At 30.8% G+C, this 26,154-nt stretch overlaps 4 protein-coding genes across 6 annotated transcripts; 1 reads left to right on the forward strand and 3 right to left on the reverse strand.

The window, feature by feature from the left end:
• Nucleotides 1-637: 637 nt before the first annotated feature.
• Nucleotides 638-12,861, forward strand: vari (MAGUK p55 subfamily member vari). 2 transcript variants are annotated; one of them, XM_088270769.1, is made up of 12 exons: nucleotides 638-903; nucleotides 2,540-2,649; nucleotides 3,717-3,872; nucleotides 4,634-4,816; nucleotides 7,455-7,688; nucleotides 8,232-8,330; nucleotides 8,424-8,582; nucleotides 8,679-8,889; nucleotides 8,978-9,148; nucleotides 9,405-9,550; nucleotides 10,644-10,718; nucleotides 11,197-12,861. In XM_088270769.1, the coding sequence occupies exons 1-12, from the start codon at nucleotides 819-821 to the stop codon at nucleotides 11,371-11,373; spliced, it is 1,806 nt and encodes a 601-aa protein (XP_088126895.1). In that variant the 5' UTR covers nucleotides 638-818; the 3' UTR covers nucleotides 11,374-12,861. The 2 variants fall into 2 exon arrangements, with proteins under 2 accessions (XP_088126895.1, XP_088126896.1); XM_088270770.1 differs by lacking the exons at nucleotides 638-903; nucleotides 2,540-2,649 and adding an exon at nucleotides 3,418-3,576.
• A 79-nt stretch (nucleotides 12,862-12,940) lies between these two features.
• Nucleotides 12,941-16,233, reverse strand: LOC148302968 (tubulin polyglutamylase complex subunit 2). Its single transcript, XM_088270777.1, has 5 exons — nucleotides 16,071-16,233; nucleotides 15,453-15,620; nucleotides 15,072-15,253; nucleotides 13,888-14,061; nucleotides 12,941-13,099 (listed from the first exon to the last, which is right to left on the reverse strand). Exons 1-5 carry the CDS (start codon nucleotides 16,144-16,146, stop codon nucleotides 12,941-12,943), a joined length of 759 nt encoding a protein of 252 aa, XP_088126903.1. The 5' UTR covers nucleotides 16,147-16,233.
• A 662-nt stretch (nucleotides 16,234-16,895) lies between these two features.
• LOC148302969 (E3 ubiquitin-protein ligase PPP1R11-like) lies at nucleotides 16,896-24,051 on the reverse strand. Its single transcript, XM_088270738.1, has 3 exons — nucleotides 23,774-24,051; nucleotides 19,763-19,880; nucleotides 16,896-18,694 (listed from the first exon to the last, which is right to left on the reverse strand). The coding sequence occupies exons 1-3, from the start codon at nucleotides 23,858-23,860 to the stop codon at nucleotides 18,537-18,539; spliced, it is 363 nt and encodes a 120-aa protein (XP_088126864.1). The 5' UTR covers nucleotides 23,861-24,051; the 3' UTR covers nucleotides 16,896-18,536.
• LOC148302970 (succinyl-CoA:glutarate CoA-transferase) lies at nucleotides 21,268-23,631 on the reverse strand. 2 transcript variants are annotated; one of them, XM_088270736.1, is made up of 3 exons: nucleotides 23,190-23,631; nucleotides 22,274-22,451; nucleotides 21,268-22,192 (listed from the first exon to the last, which is right to left on the reverse strand). In XM_088270736.1, exons 1-3 carry the CDS (start codon nucleotides 23,512-23,514, stop codon nucleotides 21,412-21,414), a joined length of 1,284 nt encoding a protein of 427 aa, XP_088126862.1. In that variant the 5' UTR covers nucleotides 23,515-23,631; the 3' UTR covers nucleotides 21,268-21,411. The 2 variants fall into 2 exon arrangements, with proteins under 2 accessions (XP_088126862.1, XP_088126863.1); XM_088270737.1 differs by having other exon boundaries at nucleotides 22,274-23,038; nucleotides 23,190-23,274.
• Nucleotides 24,052-26,154: the final 2,103 nt, after the last annotated feature.

Genomic DNA, 26,154 nt, shown 5'->3' on the forward strand with positions numbered 1-26,154 from the left:
ACACTACAATGTTTAATATGCCACGCTTGCGTATGACAGCCTATGTGTAATTTACGGCTAAGAAAAAGCTCTATTATTACTAGTACAGTGCCCTTTTTACCACTGTCAGGACAAGACGAGTATTTTTTTTTTTAATCAAATTTAAGAATTAAAATATTTATAAATTGACGTTCTCTTGAATTTAAAAATATATATACACATATTTATATATATATATATATATATATATATATATATATATATATATATATATATATATATATATATATATATATATATATATATATATATATATATATATATATATATATATATATATATATATATATATATTATATATGTGTGTGTGTGCATAAATATATAAAACAAATGTCGTTTGCTTTTTTCTGACGACACAATTATTAAAGCTTTCTGTAATGTAATGTTTTATAAAAATACATAAACCTGCCCTCACCCCTTTACGATAAGTGACAGTTCCTAAATTGATGACTGAGATATTGATCCCTTACCTGAAGATTTCACCTTCACCCGTTGACCAGATAAAATATTTTCAGAGAGCGGAATAGTGTAATGATTGCAACACAGCTCGCTGGAAAAGCTCCGCACGTATAGGCAGAGTGTGCGCGCGCAGCCGCTCAGTTCTGTAAAGTTCCGGACGTCGCGACGCCCGCGTGTTCCGCGGAAAGCTATCGCCCAGTACAAACGTCATATTCGGTAGTGAAAATAGCTCGCTATGCGTTTATAATTACGAAAATACTAACGCTCATCCCTGTGATATATTATTCCGTATAAGATAAATTATTCGATATCTAATTCAAATGATTGGACGCAGGAAAGGAAGGTTCACAAATGACATTCGAGGATACCGAGATTATGTGACGTCAGGCCGTCGCCGTGGAGACCGTTAGTTGTTTTCCCAGATTTTTATTTTTATAAATTTTATTTATTGACTTAACGAGACTTTCGTGTTCACCCTGGTACCAAGAAATATCTTACAATCCATCACGTGTAAAAATTGCTTCACAAAATTTTAATTCTTATATGCCAAATATTGGTTTACCATATTGTCTGATAGTAACCAATAATATAATCACACTACAGTATATGATTTATCATCAATGAAATTAATTTTGATATCCTGTTTATACAAGAACGTTCTCGATTTTTTAATACATAACCGTTTTATTTGTCTTCATCGTGGTAAATAATGATATTTATTATATCGTGTTAATTTATTATTTCAAGATTAAATTTAATAACACTAAAAACATACTTTATTTTTTAAAAATTATAAAAGTATTTATTTTTATCATATTTACTAAATGGATGGTCGCTGGGCGTGGACGTGTTTATATTACTAAAGTTCTCTCCCCCTAACCACCCTTTCATTCATTCCCATTGACTTTCGTAAAATGTACTCACAGAATATTAAAAAGTGCTACCTACGCATGTTTTCATTATTTCACATTTGCGCGTATTCACAATTACCTTTTAAAATTGACCGTGTAACGAAAAGTCTTTTCAGAATAACGATATTACGCCTAGAATCCTCATCTAGTTAAAATTTTCATTGTTTTTTTTTTTAAAGAGAAATATTTGTGTTTTTATTATTTTCACAAATATTTCAATTTCATACTATTTCCGTAAGCCTAAGCGGCTCATTATTAGAAATAGTTATCGAATTGCGGTAGAGGGGTTCGAACCGATAAACTCTGACTTAAGAGTCCGCGACACTAACCACGGGACCACAACCCGACACAACATAAAATCAAATCTCTAAGAAAAAAATCACTGACGATTAACACATATGTTTCAGATACCGATAGCGAACGTAATCTTCATTCGTTATGTTTAACGAGATATCCAATAATAATTTATATCGCTACCAATATTTTATGAATTATCTCTAGTGTATTTATTTGGTCGATTAACGATATGCATGAAAAAATCTCAATTTTTTGAAATTTAACCTTACGGATTTTACTAAATTTAATTGTTAACCTTGTGTTAAATATATGTATCTAAGGTGATGATTTGGTCAATCGTAAAAAAAAATCAATTCAATTATTGTTAGGATAGTAGAAGTATCATTTATCTATTTATTAACCCTTTTATCATTCTAATGCAAAAATAAAATTGTATTATCTCAGAACATCGAACATTTACAGACATCACAGAAGACATACAAAATGACAGTACATGCAACATGTGAAATATTGCTATCGGTTGTCTATAGACTGACAGATCGCGGATGCGTTAGAAAGAATTTCGAAAAAGAATGGTTAAAAATCAGTTGTTAAACATTATTAAAAAATACATAGGTACTAGAAAATGGTGGTCTATTTTTTTAATGCTAAAGAATCCTTTGCTGGACATTTGGTCAAATATCTAGCAAAGGATTCTTTAATTGAAATTATGTAATATTTTTAAAGGATAACTATTATAACCGGAAAAAAATCGTTAATAAAAAGTATATATGAATATTCCAATGAAGGTGCAATTTATAAATACAGTTATAGTACGTTTACATTTTTTGCAGTTGAAATTAAAGAAGAACCGGAAGTGGTCGTAAATGAAGTGAATTTGAACAACACTGAAGAAATATTTTTACAGGGTTTACTTGATAGCCCTAAGCATCAGAGAATAAAGGTAAAGTATCTACTGCCATTAAAAATAAAATAAACAAAAAAGCGTTTTTTCTAAAAAAAAGTTTATGGTGTGATTAATTTTAGAAGAATGTTCTATCATACTAAAGTGGAGGGTTTTTTAGTAGTATCGTTTGTTGAGTAAGTACTTGCCTCTTCAAAATAGGCACATTGTTTTCTATTTTCAAATTAAATTATTTAGAGTAAAATTATATAAATTATCTGATTACGATATTTAATTTTCATGTTTCTTTTTTAAAATATTGTTAGAATTAACCAGGCGTGATTCGTATAAATGTTTTATTATTATCATACCAATGCACAATAAAAAGGAATTGAGTTATTACTTGAATACACCTGCCTTGAAGCAGGTTATCAACATCGCCACGTTTATATTTAGTGTGGTTTCGGTGGCAACACTTATTTTACCTGATCTGTATAGGGATGTTCGGTTCGGATTATTCAACTTAGTCGACAAAATATTAAAAATCGATAATTGGCGTAAAAGTATTTTTTCTGTATTTATACAGTATTTAAATCAAAAATTAAATAAATGCAGTCTCGTTTATATAAATTTACTTAATTGAGTTTGACTTTAATTTTTGAATGAAAGTAAATCAAATGTTTATACAATTTAACCCATAATAAAACTTTACTTTTTTACTAATTGTTTATGTTTATTACCAAATGATAGGATTTTACTTCGAAACCTTTAATTTAATGCAATAAAACTTTTTCGCTTGCATTAAAATTTTATATCGATTACTCGTTCACAAGTAGTATGCCCATCCCTAAAGTGTGCGTGTAGTGGGTGTGCCACTTGTTTGTCAACGTTTGTTCGTGGCTCGGAGTCGTGTAGTGTTTTTGTAAATCGATAACATAAAACTTGTGTAATTCTTAGTTGTTTTATTAGAAAACTTCTGCTTTTAAGGTGTCAGTTCTATTTCTATTACATGTATCATTTACAATAATTAGAATCTTTGAAATATTTACATTAAAGTGTCACGCCCAATCCGAGTGGAATGTTCTAATTAGATTGTTTGTTCAACGGATTACTTTTTTTTCTTCCAGAATTCTGATTACGAGTTGGACGCCCCACCGCCAATAAAACCGTGTTCTTTGGGCAACGTCCAAATAATAAAAAAGTTAAGTGAATACAGAGGTAACAACATCCGAACTATCGAACAAGCCGAACTTGCGATATTACTGTCAAAGCCGCATTTTAAGGTAACATTATCACCTGTCCTTCCCTTTGTTAGCATCAAATTAAAGTTTCTTTAAAAATATTGTCTTCCTTTAAGTATTTACATAGTTGAAAATAAGTTTATCAGCCCTTTGCAATGTCTCACTATTTATGATTCATTTGTATCCTTGATATTTAAATTTATGATATTACCAAGCATAATTCTATCGAACATACTTATTATTTTATTCACTGAGTACAGTTTGAATTTGTTCTAACCACAAAATGTGTAATCAAGGTGACAAACATACTGTGCCTCCTCAATATTACTTATAACACATATAAGTAAACTCATTCATATTTGTAATAACCCGAGCGAAATTTTACTAACACGGCTTTTACTAATTTTACTACTATGACGAAATTTTACTAATTCGAAAGGGACACTAAATTACATTTAAAAAAATGCATTTTTAGTATGTTGCAGAATTATTGTTACTGTATTAGATTGTTTATATGCATATAATAAGTTTTTTGACATTTTTCTTCTTAGCACATTGTTGTCGGGTGGTTTTTTCATCAACCCTGACCCTAATTAGGGTCATATCCTAATCACAACTAACCGCAAACCCACTATCTCACTCTCCACTCTCTCACGCTCCACCAAAAATAATCAAATACGCTTATGAGCGTCACCCGCTCTCTACCAACAATATGTAAAAGACGCTTTTAAGCATTTTCCGCAAACAATGTGTTAATGAAAATGTCCATTTGGTAACAAAATTAATAGTGCGTTGTTTTTCAGGCATTAGTTGATGCTCATGATCAAGTTGGTGCCCTCTGGGTGTCTCGTTTACTAAGTGTAGCTTGTTCGGAGGACATAATTGACAACTCTGTGTTTGTTGGCGACGACGGCGAAATGCCAGCCAAAGACGCAATCAAGATAGTCGGTGTGAGGAAGAACCCTGATCAACCTCTCGGTCTAACTGTGAGTACTCTCAACTGATTTTTTTTGTCATTAAAATCATTGGGTTTTTTTTCATAAGATTTCTCGATAACAATATTATTTACAATGTACCAGACAATTTTTTAAACAATAAACCTATTTCTGACCCTTTGCGAGTCAGAGGCTCTCAGCATAAGATGTCGCCGGATTTTTTTTGTTGCTAGGACATTCTATTGAATATTTTTACAAATATATTTTGTATTGAATGTAATTTATCAATAAATATTATCTCGACACATTCTGCAAACATTGCAAAAATAGGTAGCCAGTGATATTGACTTCAAAATGCTAAACGCGCCGTATAATGTATTCGTGTGCGTAGGGCGAGTAGGGACAATTTGACGTATTATGAACGTTTCTGCTGTTGCGGGTATACTTTTTTATACCCGAACGTACGGGATACGGCTTGTTGTATTTGGCGATAATCTAGTGGACGTATTATGTACGTTCGTATGAGTAAGGCAGCATACATACAATAGAATCTTTGAAAACAATTATATTGTTATGGCGTAGTATAATAAATACAGTAAGAGGAGTAAAAATAATTACTTCCTGAAAGTGGAAATGTAACATAAAAATGGTGCGTATTGTGTTTTTTTTTATATTTATTTTACAATATATGATAAATTTAATTTAAAAAAATGAGCAATAGCTGTGGAGTGACCCAATTGAAGCTCATGTAATTTATTATGACCACCTGTATTGGGGTCAGCTTTACCTCTGAATAAATAAACTGTGGGCAGATAGATGAGTAAATGTGAGGCAACTGCTAAATGAGTTTAATTGCTAAGTTCAATGACAATATATTTTCTTTTGAGTGAGTTCATTTAGTAGATATTTTACGCTTAACATATTAACATCGAATCACTATATTTTTTACTATATACGTTATGATATACATATATATATAAAATATATATTACAGTTGAACTAAATAAAAATAAAAATTAATATAAAAACAGTTTCAACTGCTACTTCTAGCTACTACCTGTTTTTTTCAACAACAAAAAACGATACACTATTGTTCCTCCTTCAATTTAGTTAGGAATCCGAAAATTATTTCAATTGAAAAGTTCTCAAGAACACCTATGTTGCGTTAGTGTCTTACTTTCAAAGTGTTTTTTACTTGACTTAAAAAATGTTGTAATGATGAAATTCATTATATAAATACACACATTTATGTTTTTGCTGTCAATCTTTTGACTATAATTGTGGGAACTCCGTTTAGTTCATGCAATGCAGGACTATTATTTCCTTTTCATTGTAATATGATTTAAATTTCATGTAAAATTATCACAACGAACACAGTATATAACTTGATTCTAAAAGGTGTTCATAATAAAGTTAACAAAGGTATATAAATATTATATATATATATATATATATATATATATATATATATATATATATATATATATATATATATATATAAATATATGTGTGTGTGTGTAAAGAAAGTACTTAACTATTATGTATTTAATCAGTAACAGTAAGAAAGTTCTTTGTTTTTTCAAAGCAAAACAGTTGAGTTAAATATCATTTTAACTTGAGAATAAAAGTATTACATATAATGTATGTGACTAAGCTTCTAAACGCATGGTTTACGACAATATGTTATTACTTCCCATGTAAAACTATTTCTGTGATAAACAAAATTATTACAAAAAATTAACTTTTATATACAAAAATACAGATAACAATATAAATTACAACATTAATATTGGTATTTTAAAAGAATATCAAGAAAAATTTACCTATATGTATCGTATTTCAGTTTATGTAGTGCATATCACTGATTCATTAGCGCATTGCAAATCTTAACATAACCCAAGTCCTAATAAAATTAATCTGTTCCATGCTACATGTGTTGTGCTTACAAACATTTCAAGGGTCTATTCATCTCCCTGACGTGTGTACAGCAAGATCCAGAATAATTTAATCAACCATGTTTATCCATGGTAAATAAAGCAATATGCAGTACTCGTAGCCTTCAAACCATGTTTGCTACAAGACCTTAGTAAATAATACTGATTAATCTAAATAAACACTTGTGAATATCATTTAATATTGTAGTTTAATCCTATCTATGTTTAATCTTAAGGGTGTCTTTTTTAAAAAGCATTTAATTGCAAAAGTAATGAAATGTTTGATTATTCAATTTATTTATTTTAGCCACATAGTACCAAAATTAATTTTTCCATATTTTAACCAGGTATCTATTTGGCATTTATCGGTTGACGAGCCTTTAAATTTCATTTTTATATTCATCCACTGTCAATCTATTTTACTTATTTTTCACTGCAGACTGTACACTGCATTTACCTCTTATAACTTAATATATTTTCGCTTTAGAAATTTAAAGGCTAAATAATGATTTTCAGAAATAGGTCCATAAAGTGGTAGGATCTCGGTCTTCTGCCATGAAGCCTGTAGTCAAAATCTCACATGGAGCATTATATAATAGACAGGTGCCATGCCATAATAGGGTGAATGTTTGACTGTAAATCTGGCAACGTGAATTCTGTTTCTATCATGTTTGTATCCAGGTTAGGTTGGGTGTTTCATCCATGCTAACCTGTAGACCAAAGTTCGCTCGTTGAACAGTTTGGGTTATGTTCAGGTGACTGAGGATGAGCACGGGCAGCTGGTGGTAGCTCGCGTGCTGGCGGGTGGGGCCGTGGCGCAGCAGGGGCTGCTGGCTCCCGGGGACGTGGTGCTGGAAGTCAACGGCTCCGTGGTGAGCTCCGCCGAGCAGCTGCGTGCCGAGTGCGCCCGCTCCTCCAACCACATCACGCTCAAGGTTGGCCCCAACAACCGCCTCAGCCCCAACAATAACGCCGTCAGGAATCTCAAGGTACAATCTACTTTATTTATCAGAAAATTCATGCATTATGATTTTTTTTATTTCATACATTATGATTTTTTACTATTTTGTTTACTGTCAGTTATCTTTTACTATATACATTGCGCTTTGGTTACCTCCGCTAGTTAATTATGCCCAAGATCACAAATCATATAATTTGAGGGCCTGATGTCTTGCTTCTAACAGAGATCAGGCTTATGTGCGTATGATCTAGTATTTAAATTTCTCCCATGCAGAATTATGAGAGTGACTAATGATGATAAATGGAGGTACCAAAATTTACAAGTTGGATGGCCAAAAAGTCAAATCCATTACGGTTAGGTATCGGAGTAATTAAAAATTATTTAGAATGGAGACTTACCCTAACTAGTCAATGTAATTTTGAAAAAATAGAATGACTCAATTATTTATAAAAAATTAAATTAGAAAATATCTAACTTTATACATGAGAGAAATATATTAGAGAGAGTTGAACATATTAGTAAATTCGATGTTTTTTCAATTATTAACAATAGCTTTTTTTATTAATTCCAGTGCTATATGCGAACAATGTTCGATTACAATCCGGTCGATGATACACTGCTGCCGTGTAAAGAAATAGGTCTACCTTTCAAACGAGGTGACATATTACAGGTAGATTTGAATATCTTGTTAAATATATATAATTTAATACCTTGTTTTTTACCCTTTGTATTAAAATATATATTTGTCAAAATGTCTTTTTAGATTACGGATAGGAAAGATCCGAACTGGTGGCAAGCCTGCAATGTAGAAGCGCCAGATGTTGTCGGGTTGGTTCCTTCACCCGAATTAGAAGAAAGAAGAAAAGCATATGTTCCTCCCGAGGCTGATTTTGTTCACAAGATCAGCATATGTGGAACTTGGGTACAATAAATTTTACTTTATTTTATGTATTAAACTATTCATGTAAACTATGATTAAACTATAGCTCGTGTATTAAACTATTCATTTTTATTTCAGATTTCAAAGAAAAAACGCAAATTTGTTTATGAATCACGAAGTGCAAGTGATTTCGATAACGCCGATTTAGTTTTGTACGAGGAAGTAGCTCGAATGCCACCGTTTAATAGGAAAACTCTGGTTCTTATCGGGTGTCAAGGTGTCGGAAGAAGGACTCTCAAGAATCGTCTTATCAACAGCGATCCGTCAAAATTCGCCGCTATCGTACCGCGTAAATAAAAAAAGCAAAAGTTTTTCATGATATATTTCAATTTAAAAAAAAATTTATTCTATAAAATAGTTTTAAATTTTCTTTATAGATACATCGCGTCCTCCACGACCGCTAGAAGAAAATGGTGTGTCATATTGGTTTTCTGAACGAGAGGAATTGGAAAAGAACATCAGAAATTGTGCTTTCCTAGAGTATGGTGAACATAATGGTCATCTTTATGGAACTCATTTTGATTCTATCCGCTCTATAATCCAACAAGGTATGTGGGCACCCTATCTATTTCAGATTGAAAGTTCTTTTTAAACATAGAAAGGTAATAGATACCATATATATACAAAGAAATAAAAACAGTAAAAACATTATCAAATTATATTTCTTTTCAAATTATATTTCTTTTCAAATTATATTTCTTTTCAAATTATATTTCTTTTCAAATTATATTTCTTTTCAAATTATATTATTTTAATAGAAACATAAATGTTACTGCTTACTGAATCTTTATAATATTCTTTCAGGTAAAATGTGCGTACTGGATTGTTCTCCAGCATCGTTAAAGCTTCTCCATAACTCTCGCGAGTTCCTTCCGTATGTGGTGTTTATAGCATCTCCGGGAATGGACCAGCTAAGGAATCTTAATCTTTCTTCGAACCGTAACTTGCAGGTATGTCTTATTGTAGTATATAAAGTATCTTTGTAATAATAATTTTGCATGGAAAACAATTTTTTGTGTGCCATTTTGTTGTGTATGTATTACCATTATTAGTGAAATACATATGTACGTACCTCTTCAACAATTTCAACATTTATTTTGTGTTGATTAAATTTACAGTCCAAATTCGTATTATCCTTTTGAATAGTGATTTATAATTTTTAAGTAAATATGAAGTTTATATTTCCATATGACTTCACATATTTTTTATTGGATTTATAATAAACTGTTGATTATATAGAAGGATTTGGTAAATATTGGAAATATACATTTCATATTCTCCTGTACTTATTTTTAAATGGAAACATGTAAATTGTTTGAATTTTTCCCAATTGATTTATGATTTTTCATCTATATTCTAATTGTATGTAACAATTTTGACCACCGTGCATGAAGTGCCATATTCAATTCTCAGTCAGATAAAAACAATTTTTTAAATAAATTAAATGCGAAGGAATAATCTTTATAATAGTGAGGTAATTTTGAATTTAAAAGATAAACCTGATCCTCATCATTATTTCACTATTATTATTTAATTGACAGATGTTTTTGTGTGTAGCCTCAACGAGACAATAAGAGATTTATTCATGTTTACTCATATAATATAACTATACCTTTTTTTAGATAGATTTGTTTTTACATTTTATTAATTATATATATTACAGCTCTTTAGGCATAGCCTGTGTTGAGCCGAAATACTTACATGTTAACAAGATGCCATAATAATGTGATGATATACTTGATGTCTCAAAGATCCATAAGGATTTGTCTTATTTGACCCTGCGAATTGACATGATTGTTTGTTTTTATTAAACTTTAAAAATAAATATTACACACATTTTAAATGTAAACTAGCTCACAGACTGGTGAAAATGTGATATGGCTTTAACCAATGTGTATGTCTCGGTAATGCTTTTAGTGTTTACCATTCCTAGATGTTTAATTCGGCTGTTTATTTTACCGTGCTACTAAAGAAATATTTATTTTGTTTAAGCATGTTTGTTCATTTTTTTTGTTCATTTTGCATGTTATTTTGTTTTACCAGTTTGACAGGCAGAGTTCCATCCGATTCAGCTCTAGAAGGGCTCGTACTCTGGAGTCTTTGGCCTCTCTGTATGAGGTAGGTCTTTCAACTATTTGTGTTTTACTATTTTATAGATATGCTTTTACATTTATTAAAATTTACTTCTATTATTATTGAGCTATATTAGAGAATTAGAAAGCCTGTGGTTATCCTTGATTTTGAATATGTATATACATATCTAGTTATCTACATAAACATATAGGTACATAATTCAAATTGTTTGTGCTCTAAAGATTCTAAGAATGCCAATATGTATTTATTTCTGTTTTGTATGAAGTTTATGAGTTACTATTGTAATAAAATTAATTGCTAGTTGTTTTCACAGAAACGCATCACGATATTATCGATGCATTTCATCGAAAACACAAAAAGCTAATTTTTACTATGGATATAAAGAAATGGAAAATGTACTTTATTGAGATCCCTAAATAATTCATATACATATATTTGCAGCTTTACTAGAGCATTTTGTTTTTTCCGAGTAAATTGTAATATGATTTTTTACGCTCATTAGGAAGATGACTTGAGAACAACTCTGGAGGAGAGTGCGTGTTTGCAGAGAACTTACGAGAAGTACATAGATCTTGTGATCGTTAACCACGACTTTGACACCACCTTCCGAAAAGTCGTTGAAGCTTTAGAAACACTTTCCACTAACCATCAATGGGTTCCCGTTAATTGGACTTATTGAGTTATTATCACATATTGATATTCATCTACAAATTCAATTTGCAACTTTTAAGAAACTTGCAAATTTGCCATGTTCATTAGATATAAAGTACTTTATAATAATACCATTTTTTTATTATCAAAATAAGTAACTTTGACAGTTAAAGAATTCACCTAGTTAATGCTGCCGTCTTTCTGAATATTTAACACCATAAATAATTCAAATTTATATTCGTAGCTATTGCGTAGTTTAATAATACAATAATTTTGAAAGGTGAATAAGTATTATTGATGTTATTTGTATGAAAAAACCTCATTAATGGAGTCTGAATCCTAGATAAATTATTAATTATAATAATTCTCATGAAGGTTTATTAACTTTTTAGAAACCCTATATTAATAATATAAATGTGTAAACATTTGAAATAAAAAAAACTTTTATTCAGAACAATATAAAATGGCATAGTAAAATAAAACTGATTTGTGCTTTTTCATTTTATGGTTATTGCCAATTTCTGTATAATTTAATATAATTCATAATGCAAATGTTTCAAAAGGTAAGTATGCACTTTAATATAAAAAAATATGTATGTATGTGATTGGGAAATTGTTTGTCCATGTTTAAAATATTTTTAAAACTATGGCTGCTTTGAAAATTTTAAATTATGCAAAATGAGCTTTTGTCTCGTCTTAGTACATTTCTCTCAATAGACTTCATTCGTTTTTTCTATACATTTCAATGTATGTTACTGATTGATATTACACAATAATAATACAAATTATGTTACTCAATTATCTATTGTCTTTTTTAAACATAAGACTTCTATTTCTAGGATATTTTTATTATATGTAGTATGGTCTCTACTAAACTATGACTAAGAAAACTTAAGTATATAATTTCCTTTACTTAATTCCATCCGTCCAGCAAATAGTTATAAGTATAATATAATTATTTGTTTCACTCTAGTTGTATTGTTAAGAGATATACATAATATAACATATATGTATGTAGATAAAATATTATTGGGCATTTTTATTGTGTTGATAATTTTTTAGTATATAAAATATTTTCTACTCTGTTGGCCTAAACTTTTCTTACTATAATAATTTTCTAGCCTTTGGATCATGCATTACATTTTTAATATTTTATTCAAATCATATATAAATTTTATATCTAGCAAATCCAATATTTTTTCATAAATTGTCATACACATTTTTTTGTAAAATGGACTTTTTGTGAATGTTAATAGATTTATATAAATTAATTATTGATGACTGTTACAATTTTTACACAGCGAAACTTGTTTTAAATAACAATATAATGTCAAATTATATAGTAGTCAAATTTGTTAAGTTGTTAAGTGAATTTATATATACATCATAGTTAAGAAGTGTTTTTTACCTTTGTTACTTTGAATATTCTTGTATTAGGATACAAATTATAATTTTACCGAATCTCATTTTTATTATTACATTTCTTTCGTAATACAATAAAAAAAATCGCTACGCAGTTGTTTTTATTATTTATTATCCTTAAACACCAGTTTTCTATCGCACAAATACTGTAAAGTTTTTAATAATATATCACATTATTGATGTTTAGAAGTTGACCCCTTTGGATTCTTTGGTGGAGTTTTAAAAATACCCGGATCTATGTGATTTAATGGAGCGTCGTTCATGCATCCATTTGGTCGTTTCCCATCGCCAGAGTCTTCTAGTAAATGTGGAGCCAACAACAGAAATAGTTGCTTCGGGGAAAAAAAACAATGAAAAATTATGAAATAAAAGTCAGAACATAAATTATTATTCATTACAACCAAACATATCGCTCACTCCTTTCAACAACGTCATACGTATATCAAAAAGCTTGATTTTTCAGGAGATCGTTTTTAAAGTTTAAAAATATAATGCAATGTATTAAAAATAAATACCAAGCCTTTGAACATTTGAACTTTTTATTGAACTTTTTACTGCGGAACAGACGGCTGTCCAAATTTAAAACACAGTAAGGGACATTTTTTTGTAGTAGGTTTTTTTGCATTTTTGGACTAAGTAGAGTCTACTTAGTCCATAAATGCAAAAAAAAACCTACTACAAAAAATGTCCCTTACTGTGTTTTAAATTTGGACAGCCGAGATCTTTTTAGGTGAAACCTGAATTTTTTTTCTCCGTTTGAAAAATATAGTATTTTTAAAAAATAATTAAACAATACTTTTTATTAAAAATGCAAAAACAACACTTTCTGCCCTGTAGCAGGTAAATATTAAGTTATAAATATGCCACTTTTGCTGGGATATAGTACATTTTCTGGGCATTCCGAAAACATGCACAACTGAAAATTGAAGATTTTTTATATATGACGTTGAAAGGAGTTATTTTCGATAATATCTAAAAAGTAGACTTCTGTCTGTATAGTGAAAACAAGAAATGTATAATGAAGACAAGAAAATGTGTTTAAACATTGTCTTATAATCATTACTTAGTATATTGTAATATTACATTTAAAATGAGTATGTTATTAATCCACATAACATACCTCAGTCCACGGTACAACGCCAGATTTAGAGAATACGGCTTGCCACCCCGGAATGCCCTGGTGAACTAAAGCCATCCGGAAATAGTAAACAAATGAGTCCGCCAACCAAGTCCAACTGCCCTCATTATCCAATAACCAAATCGACCAATGATTGTCGATATGAATCAAGCAAGCCTGGTCATAATAATAATTACATATATTAAAAATAAACAATTACGTTGTAATGAAATAATTTAGTACCTACATATTGTGAGTATGGGCGTTTGTGCACTACACGGAATTATACCGTCCGGCACGTCAATTAGTGTTTTAAAACGATGATTGGCTTGTGCTTTTGTCCATCTTTCTTCGGATCAGTGCTCTTGATCGGTGCATGAACACGTTGCGCATAAATTCAATCACGGTAAACTGTCGTAGTCGCTTTCATTTTTCAAAACCGGACTGCCGGATGGTAAAATTACGAGTAGTGCACAAACGCCATATATATATTTATTTATTATTGTTGTAAAATAAAAATTAAATAAAACAGATCTCTATTGGAGAATTTGCAATTGCACAGAGCGGTTTACATTCATTATCAAATACTCTTAGCAATCCTTACTTGTTTTTTTTTACTACTTTTTTGTAAATTAATTACTTAATTGATTTACACAATGATTTTAAAAAGGGTTTCACATTAGTCATACTGTTGAGTGTGTTAATTTATGTTTTAGAAATTGCGCCATATATAGTCAACATCGGAGTTGGAGTATTAAATACAATGTCGGGCTACATTTCACATAGGAGTGCTAAGGGTTAATATCCACCGGGTCTAATGGTTTCTCTAACTATACCATTTAAACATAGTTCATAAAAATGAAAGTAAATCACGGCCATTCAAATAGTGATGCAGTTAGTTGATTAAAATAACCAGATTGTCTAGGAGTGTTCCAGATTTTGAGTTGTTCCACATTGAACCACATCCCAGAAAGTATGTCGCATTTGGGTGGCTGGGTGTCCTAGTTTTGTATCGGTCAGGACATCCTACTTCATTTTTTTTTTAATTTTGTCGACAAATTTTTCAACCATATTTATTTAGTTAGTGGCCCGCATTCCATCATAACACATCTGGTCACTTTATACTTAACTGTAATAATGGATATAAAATAATGATTCATTAAACGTTTGAAACCAGGTGTCCTTACCTTTCCTTTTCCTTTGCAATCATCAATTTCAAATATTTTACTCTTTGGTCCAATAGCTGGTTTTTTATCACCATTATTTGTTTTATTATTTGCTTGATCAAGTAATTCCTTCAATCCTGGACTGAGCGTTAGATCACTGAGTGAATTTACATTTATCATTCCAACAGGTAAAATATCTTCCTCTAAAATACAAATAAGCATGTTCATTTGTTCATTCTTTTGTAAGTCAACAAGATAATATTTGATAAAAATTTGTTTCCTGTTCTTTCGGCAGTAATCCTGGAGATAGGATTCAAAATACACATCTTGGACTCGTAGACCCTACTGGACTAAGCATTTAAATACATTTTTAAAATTACATAAATTATGTAAATACATTACGAGAATATTGGTAACTCCATTTTAACTTAAATCCATCAGTCGATAAATAAAAATTACGGATGTCTTCTGGGAGAACCACCGAATGTCGCTGTTCCCAAGATGTTAAAACTCCTCGATCTACGGGCATTTTACGCTCAACAGTAATTTTTGATATTCGTGGATTAACTTCTGAAAATAAGTCCCATCAATGTATTTCACAAAACCAGCATATAAAGGTGGAGACTAACCGGAGCATTTCGTCGTAACGTAACACGTTACGATGCGAGCATTCAGGCAGTCAGTACACTGAGCCGAGCGCTCCATCCATAGTTTCGGATGCTCTCTGATGCTGCCACGAGCGATGTTACGATGAAATTCTCCGGTCAGTCTCCACCTTAAGACGCCTTCTTATATATCAGAATCTAACATTTTTTTATGTAGATATGTCAGAGATGGTTAGTGATAATGTAGATAAGAATGGTTGTGCGTAACCATATTTATAGCACAAGATTATATGAACAGTCACTTAATACTATTCTTTTTATATATTTATTTTACAAAATTAATGGATTTTGTAGTGAGTTTTTTAAAAGCCTACAAGTACATCATCAAATAAATTTTAAGTGTATTTTGATTTACCCAACAGTTTGATAACACCCAGAATTAAATTTTCATAAAAGGAATCTTCAGAGACAACATCCACACAAAATGTCATTGTAAGTCAAATAATGCAAAGACTTGTAAAAAAACTAAATGAAACATTTTAATTTATTGATATAGCAAACAAATCGCTACCATGGCAACGAGCAAATATTTATAACTGTAAGTAAAACGAAAGTTTTCAGTGTTTACAGATCTGTAAAAAAAAACCTAAAATACAGAATAAAAAAATAAAACAAAAATTTCACAGGATTTAGGTAACAACTAGAACGGTGCATTTTTTTTTTAAATTTCAATATGCTTTACAGACCGGGACAAACTTCTCATAAAGAATAGACCTATTGATGTAATGATGATGCTTAGTGACCGCCTCCACAGTGTAACGGTTTACTTGATTGTTCTGGGAATTTGATCCCCAAAGAGATCAAAATAAATATAAATGATTTTTCGCAATAATAATTATTTAATACCACCCTATGTTGTGCTCAGATCGCAGGATCGATCATCATGTAATTAAAAATCAACAGAAGATAACACTGCTCCAATATGGTGCACTACCCTATCTACCTTTGGGAGCATAAAGGTTTTTTTTTAATTCAATGTATTTAGATTATATGTAGTCTGTTCACAGTTATTTTACCTCAATTTTTTTATTATTTTTATTATTTACACTGCCAAATAAATAATAATAATAATAAACTAGAGGTAAAATAACTGTGAACAGAGTGTACATATTTTTTTTAATAGATACAAACCTGCCATAATCACCGCCCACCTCTGGACAAATGTAATTAAAATAAAGTATTGTATTTTTTCATGATTTTTTTATTTAAAGGGAATATGTAAGTTGATACAAAGTAAGATAAATAAAAAAAGATACACTCTTAAAATCAACAACATTTATGTGAAATACAACATCTATGAATTACATTTCATTAAAAGAGCTGAGCCTACTCCAAGGAGTAACTGAACTCGGTGAACATCAATTTGGTGTTAAGATACATACAGAAGTTACAACTACAATAAAAGGACATCACAAAATATTTTAAAAGAACATGTCAATAATCTTACGATATATTTTCTATTGATTTACTACACATTATGAAATATTCTAAATAGCATTTTCTAAGAACTCTTTAAAGTATGCAAATGTCACATTAAAAATATCCATATGTATGTAACGAAAAAATTACACCAATTACATTAAATAATTATGACATGATTTATTTTAACAAACATGTACCTTCTTTTATTCCTCACACCACATCCACGTATAAATTCCAATTTCAACAGCCTTCATTGCAGTCATTCTATAAATACTAAGTAAAAGTAGTAACAATGAAATATTTATACTATAAAAATATAAATTGCGAGACAATCTGGAATAGAATGATTTCAATCAGCACAGGAATAAATACATACGTATGGTTGTATATGGCGAATATGTATTATTGAACCTTAAACATTTGTTGAACATTTTGTATACAAAAGAATTCACAATGCGTAGAAAATATTAAATTCATGAATAGCAATACATTTACGTTGAAAATTTTATCTAAGTCAGTAATCGTAACACATAATTATATGTAGTTATATTCTTCATAATTCTAACTATACATACATACGACACAAATATTAACTCGATTATAATTAAAGAACTCAGTTGAAAAGCCTACATTCTAGCGAAAAGGAAGCCAATGCTGGTGACTGTTTAAACATTTTGGAATACATCTTTTATTATCAGATATCGTATTATTGTGATTCACATTCATTTTTTGTAAAATATGATGGATTTTGCTGCAAACTTTATATCTAATATAAATTATTATTATCACAGATATGAAAATGTCTGTCATATTTAAGGATCACAAAAATTTTATGTTAGTTTCTAGAGAGAATTATTTTATTTAAAAAAGACAAAGTGGTGATCGTGGATGTATGCATAACAATGAAATTTCTGTGAAAATTATTAGTTAAGACAGTAAATTACTTTATAAAAAGATATCTCGGATGATAACATTATCAAATATTTAATCATGTCTTAGAAATCATATTGAATACGCCATTTGGCAATGCTCCACATTGTTTATTAAGGTATTAATATGTATATTAATATTTCAGTCTCCATAGGAACAATAGCTTCTTCTGATCAAGATACATCTTTGTGCCACCCACACAACTTCACATTTTTAGTTGAATATTAATTTTAATGTTTACTGAGCTGAAGAAATTTGATAAAAAAAGATATTAATATTTAAAATAGTGTACGTAGCAAACTATTTTGTAGTAACCATATTATTACAAATACTTTAAAAATCGACTATTTATACAACAATAATTATTGAACAATAATAAATTAATCTTCACCATAATGTAACTTTTACTGAAATGCCTTATGAAATACATGTGTATGAACATCTAAAGAGAAAAATATATTTAAATATCTTATGATATATTTTGTGGTGAAGGATTGACATCATTGGGCGAGGGCGTCGGATGATGCTTCTTCCTGCTGACATGGCCAGAGCAGTTATCACATTCATCAGCTGAATCATCGGTATCCGAGTCTCCGATTTCTTTTTTCTTTTCATATATGCAACAACCTGGAAATCACAATACTTTAAGTACTAGACCTTATATCATGGGTGGCCAGCATTTTCTGTAGCCGGGCCAGATTTTAGAAATGAGATATCCTACCAGGCCGTAAAACAAAATTTATTTTATTATTCAAAGCAAACAAGATCAACATGAATCATTGCATATCAGGCATTTTGGCTTTGTTTTAAATTCCACGAAAAAATTGTTTATAGTCCATTTGTCTTAAAAACTTCTCAGTTCTTCTGTTACTCTTCTCACTTTTAGTCCAACGTCTTTACTACTTGACGCCATTATGGGTCTTGAAATTGTCAGGATAGTGAAATACTCCCATATATGGGATATGATACGAACTACTAACGATGGAATGTTCTTTTGGTGGTTTTGTGTACACTAAAAGAAAAAATGTGTGATTTGCTCCGGGGGCACAAGTAGACACCCGGCGGGCCGCGGGCCGCGGGTTGGCCACCCTTGCCTAATATGTTCAATGAAATCAACACATTTTTGTCAGGTGGGTTCGCACTCTAATTAATTGGTGCCAGTGATGGGACATTCTTAAGGTATTTTCCAAAGTTGATAATCATATCTTCTGAAGTATTTAATCTTTTTTGGTGAAAGATTATGTGTTGTATCTGATGGTGTGTGGCAAAAACACCCAAATTTAATAGGGTTAACTTTTTATTTGAGCCTTAAATGTTTATTACACTGTTGATGGTCTGATTACCTTGCATACCTGGCCCTATATTGTGTAATGTTTGCTAATACAAATTATCAACTAGAAACATTACTTTTGATCTGGTATTTCGCGTCTATATTTGAATTCGTATTCATGTGTGTCCCCCAAACAACCAACAACACAAAGAAAAAAAATGTATTTCTGTTTTCCGCTTACTATGCACAATTAAGTAAAAATGTAATTATACATTCCCCGATAACCATGTGTTAACACAGCTGAATGTAGTTTGTTGTAAGTTACCTAGTAGATAGTTTATTCTCTTGCCAATAGGAAAATTATAATAATATTTCTTAATGCAGTAGTAAACCAGCAGGTTGTGCAATTAAATTTGGGGACTTACATTTGCTCTTCTTTTTGTTCATATTCTCGTTATCCACTGTGTCATTGGTCCATTCAACTTTCTTGTCAGTCCGAGGTCTGCGCAGCTTCAATACTGCCACAGGGGGAGGTTGAGCACCCTAAAACAAATATAATAATTATGTATTTACATTGACAAATTACATTCAGGTTGAAAAGCTCTCAGCGGAGAACGAATGCCAAATGCTAAAAATGCAATATTCTCTTTATAATCTGACATTTTATAATCCAACATACTGTCAATGTAACCATCTGAAGCGCACTGTACTTTTTTATAAAAATTAATAATTTATCAATAAAAAAAAATTAGGTTGTGGTTGAATTTTATTTTTTAAACATCATTGCTGGAATTTATCTGCTTTTTGTACAAGAGTAAATTATTATCATGTAATATCAAGCTATCAACCTTCCCCTCCCGGTGATATGTATTTACTACAACTTGACTTTAAAAATGAGCTTATCAATTTAAAATATAATAGATACGGGCTCAGAATTTTTGTATTCCTCCGTAATACTTTTATGTGTTACATAAAAGTATTATAATATAAAGTTATTCATTTGCAGCAACGGAAATAAATAAATGGTAAAAAAAAATGGGGGATAGAATCACCAGCACACAAACGTTTCTCAGAGTATGCGTGCGTGCCACACTTTATGTACACGCGCACGGTTACTTGCGATGTATTTTTTTTCACTTTTTTAGGTATTAACCAGAGCTAACATTACAAAATTTATACATTTCAACTTCAACTATACTCGATAAAAACAACATTTAGGAATATTTACATTTTTCCCGTTTGTAAATCACGTTTTCATATGGTGTACAAAATACATATCACCGGTGCACGCGGTTTTTAGCACCGTAAGGGAAGGGTTAATTATTATTAATCTAATGATATTAATTCAGAAACTGGTCTTCATAAGATAATGTTTTAAGAGATTTTACACTAGGTGAAATTTTAATAATTATGAGATTTTTCACGGTATCCTCTTCATTGCACTAGAATCACTTTATGTTACAAATAATTCATTCTTCCGTTGATTGTGCCTGTACTATTATAATTGTAGAGGCGTCGGGAGCCGGAGGTACATAAACGACAGTTAAACTTTATTTTTGCAAAATGGTAATATGAAATAAGACTATGTATGATCAATGTGATAATTTTATATATATATATATATATATATATATATATATATATATATACACATATATATACATATATATATATATATATATATATATATATATATATATATATATATATATATATATATATATATATATATATATATATATATATATATATATATATATATATATATATATATATATATATATATATATATATATATGCAATTCATTTTTGTTTTTCTAGATAACTACTGAAAATTCTACATCTTTAAATCTTATATTTAGAAGATCAGAAAAATTATCATATGGTATATTTAAAAAATGATTATGAAGGGAAATAATAACATAAAACATTTTGTTATAAACATAAACTTTATTTCACAATGTGAATTTATTTGATTACAAACAAATACAGAAAAAATATGATATAATATATTAAAACATTTATCAATCTTAAAATAGCGTGTACCGCTAGCATAGACTTAATCCTTCATACTTCAAATGATAGCTCCATTAAATTTTAAAGATTCAATTTCTTTATCGGTATATCCCAAAAATTGGGAGAGGATTTGTGTAGTGTGTTCACCCAGTAAAGGAGGGCGCGATCTGATATAATTACCCCCACTACTAAACTTGACCGGCGGTCCAACCATCTTTATCTTACCCACGGTGGGATGATCTAGCTCCTTGACTAATTCAAGATGTTGGACCTGTTGGTCTGTAAACACTTCGTCCACGTTATTGACTGGTCCAAATGGAAAAGGAGAGCCTTCTAATATACTCAACCAGTCTTTGGTATTTTTAGTGAGGAAAATATTCTGTAAAATTTCAATTAAATCTTTTCTATTTTCAACTCTCTTCGCATTAGTAGAATACTTTTCATCGCTAGAAATATATTTGATATTCAGGACTTCACACAGAGCTTCAAATTGTTTATTGGACCCGGTACCGATAATCAAATGCCCATTATTTGTTCTAAAGGCTTGATAAGGAACGATACTTTCGTGAGCAGTTCCCCGTCTGATGGCTACGCGTCCACAGTTCAAGTAGTTTGATCCCAGATTGATCAAGCTAGCCACCTGCGTGGCGAGAAGGTTACAGTCTATCTTCTGCCCTCGACCAGTCTTCTGGCGAAGTAGGAGGGCAGCCATAATGGAGCCGTAGGCGTGGAGTCCGGTAGCCATATCCGTCATCGGCACTCCCACCTTAGCGGGCTCCCCCCCCTCACTTCCGGTAATACTGAGAAGCCCCCCATATCCGGCAGCTATAACATCGTATCTAGAATGTACCTCAATTTATATTACCGGTTAAGGATGTACATATAAAATAACAAAAGGACCCGATGATAAAAAGTTGTACCCTGGTTTAGAAGCGTAAGGACCATCTGAACCATATCCTGTCACTGAACAATATATGAGGTGAGGAGCCAAACTCGCTAATTTGTCATATCCGAGACCGTACTTATCAAGTTTACCGGGAACATAATTTTCAATCAAAATATCGCTTTTCTGTGCCAAATCGTAAATTACTGACGCTCCTAGAAATAAATGACAAGAATACTGAATACTTAAATAAGATATATGAAAAATATATATTATCTCGCATTTCAACATTCTTTTGGTACATTGTTATCTTCTGACCCTAATTTAAATTTAATGGTGCATAGGGGACCGTATCAGGATACAGGAGTGAATTATATTTTATGAAATACAGATGACGTAATTTTATAAGCCAGATGACATTAAGACAGATAACGTAAGGACATTACTGCCGTATGGGAAAGGAAATACGGATGAACATTTGTTGGAAAAGAAGAATAGAAGCAATGTTCAGTGTATTCAGAGTTGTATATTAGCTGGTGTAAGTCGCACTGCTAATGTATACGAGTTCACTGAGGATAAATATTGTTTTACAATTCCCCAATTCACTTGCATACACAGAGATAATTTTGACCAATTATGGTCATGGCTTTTCCATTAATGACCTCTCTTTTTCCAATAGCTGAAGAGTTCCTCTTGTATAATTTCCGATGCTTCCTCCTGACATATTTGTAGTTACTATATTGTAAAATGAAACATACCTTCTGAGTAATGTTTTGAATTGAGTTAAACCAAATATAATCTTCTGCTAGAACCACAGGAGAAGAAATTATTAACCAAGTAAAAGATGAAAGTAGGTCATTGATCATAATGGTTTGATTACATTGAAAAATAACATTTGGATATAAATGGATGAGTATGAATGTACATTTCTTGCAATTGAATATTTCATTTACCTGATGATGTTTTTATATCAACACATATACTTTTTTTGTTCCTATTTAAAGACGAAAAATAGCAAGTCTCAGTACTGTCACTAATATACGGAGGTCCCCATTTACGAGCCTCATCTCCTCCGAGAGGATGTTCCACTTTGATAATGTCAGCTCCTAGATCCCCTAACATCATTGTGCAGTAAGGACCAGCTACAATTCTGGTCATATCAATTACAGTAATGCCTGATAAAGGACTCGAGTCATTTGGAGCACACGAATACCTTCTTATTGGGAGACAATGTGCGTATTTTACGCATGCAATATTTTTAAATAAATTACATTTCATGTTTATCTATTTTTTTACAATGTTAGCCTTGTTGATCAGAATAAACCAAAAAAACTGGTGTTATCATGTACAATGATGACAACCACGTCAGTATGACATAAACTATTTATCTTAAGTGAGGAAGAGGGGGGAGGTAATAAACCAAACATGATAATTATATAAGTACGCATTACACATTGCATTTTAATAAAAATAAATTTAAAAAACAGTGCTTGTAAATTTATTCGAAATGACTATTTAAAAAACAAAATATATTTACCTGTGCTATGGGTTCATTGGTAACAGTAGAAACCGAAGAACTAGTCATTTCTTCTCGAATCACAGCCTGTGATGAATTAGCCATCATACCGAAGAGAATTCGTTTGAAAATGTCAGTTACTAAACATTATATTAAATCACTCTTTTGATTGGTGTAATAAACTAAGCACTCGAGAATTTTTAATTAAATATAAATAGTGTAATTTAAAATACAATATCGTTTAATCAAAGAACCTCAAAACACCGCCTCAAAACAACATGAAATAAATTGACCGCAATGATTAAGCCTTTTCGCACACTAAATTGTTTCGAATTCGGAATACTGAAATTCGTAATGGGGGAAAGGGTGGGTATTTTCACTCGAGAGGAAAATCGGATACTCTTACATTATTTGTTATCAACTTTTTTAGAAAAGGACTGGATTGATTTTTTTAAAAACCTGTCGGCATTGATTGGAAAATATATATATATATATATACATATATATATATATATATATATATATATATATATATATATATATATATATATATATATATATATATATATATATATATATATATATATATATATATATATATATATTTTAATTCCGAATACCAACTTTTTGCTTCTTTGGGTCCACTACCTACTACCAAATCGAATTCAAATTGATAAATCGAAACATATCTACCGTGAATTCACACCCAAACAATAAAATTCTTTAAATTTAATATATCCTTAATTAATTATTTGTACGCAGTAATCGGGAATTTTTGGAGGCCCGAATGATTTTTTTTGCCGGGCTGGATACAGCCCGCGGGCCATATGTAGATCGATAATTTCTGTTTTAAAATTGGCTTATCATGATCGGTTTTCTATTGTGGTGAAGATAATACCCTCTTTCTTATGAACTAAACAAATGGAAAATATAATATTTCAAACTCGGGATTTAGAGATGATCGATTTTGATTTGGAGTTATCTTCTTCGTTATCTTGCTCATCGCTGAGCATTATGGTCATCTAAGACAACAATCCCACTAGCTTAACCTAACCTTTTTATCGTCGCGCACCGTTCAACGATTGATAATTTTACCGCGGGCAGCTGAGGAGAGAACGTTGATTGTTTTATTGTATGGTTATGCAGTAGTAATTTCTTTTTAAGTAATATTGATTTTTAGCAGGGACTTGGGCGGCCCAGTACCATTCAATTCATATGCTCTTTATTAGCACAAAATTCTATTTTTATGAATAAATTTCTACTTAGTACCATGTGTGTACGTACTTTGCTAGAGATAAGCATACTAAAAAATCGACAGTCGTTATTATTTTTTTTTTTTTTTTAATAAAAATAAGAATGCATTTTTTTTTTAATCTTTATATTTATCTTGAATTCGATATTCTTACCTAGTAAAAAATACTATACTTTTGAAATGTAAATCTTAACTGCGCGCATACGCAATTTTCCGCTATCGTTTTCTTCTTTCGGAATCCATGAATTTTATGCAAAAATTCTCATCGGAAAACATTTTCCGTCCAGAAAAAACGATCGTGCGCTTGGTATGAAGTTTTTGTAAAGGGTTTATGCATTCGGAATTTCAAAAGAGAAAAACTCTACAAACACAGTCTCTAGCACAGACTAACTATTTATATAAAGACCGCCAACTACCTCGATTTTTTATGGCTGGAAGTGATATTCGCCAGCGGCCGGAAGTGACGTAAACGGCTACTAGTACTAAGCTCCCGGCTGGGCGTGACTTCGCCGCGGCTGAATGTCGAATCCACCCGCCGAAATATTTGTCATTAATTTTTCAGGTTAAATGGTATTGATATTGAAATTTGTTGTATTACATATTTTCAAAATTATAATATTAATATTACAAAGAAGATATTTCACTATCTAAATTTATTTATTTCAGTGTAAACAAAAATAGAAAGGTCACGGCTAAAACGCGACATTTATAAAAAGAGTTTAGGCGTTTAGTTGAGTTCAAAAGTTCAGTTTAATAATGGTTACTCAACTCAGCCGTACAACGGTAAATGGTAATGGTAATTTTTTTGACTTACTATAATATACAATATATAAAATTCCAGAAAACACAATATTTTAAAAGGACAGAAGGAGTGTCCACCACTTCCTGAAGTTATGTTTCTTATCGGGGGTGCCAGCGCCCCTTTCTGGACGTTTTGGAAGTCTGGCTAGGCGTTTTTAAAATTTTCGCATTTGGGGGGTGCTGCAGAAGGGAGCGGGAGGTTCAAGGGAACGTTGTGTCAATAAAGAAAAACTACACTTTCATACGCAAAATTTAACTTTAACTTTGGCATAATACTCAATATTATCAAGTTCTTCATATAAAACAAGGGCCCATTAAAAAAGACATATAGTATCATAGCCACATTAAT

Source organism: Brachycentrus maculatus, unplaced genomic scaffold (genome assembly GCF_059751285.1).
Source record: "Brachycentrus maculatus isolate JH-2025_06_01 unplaced genomic scaffold, ASM5975128v1 h1tg000395l, whole genome shotgun sequence".
In the NCBI taxonomy this organism is placed as follows: Eukaryota; Metazoa; Arthropoda; class Insecta; order Trichoptera; family Brachycentridae; genus Brachycentrus; species Brachycentrus maculatus.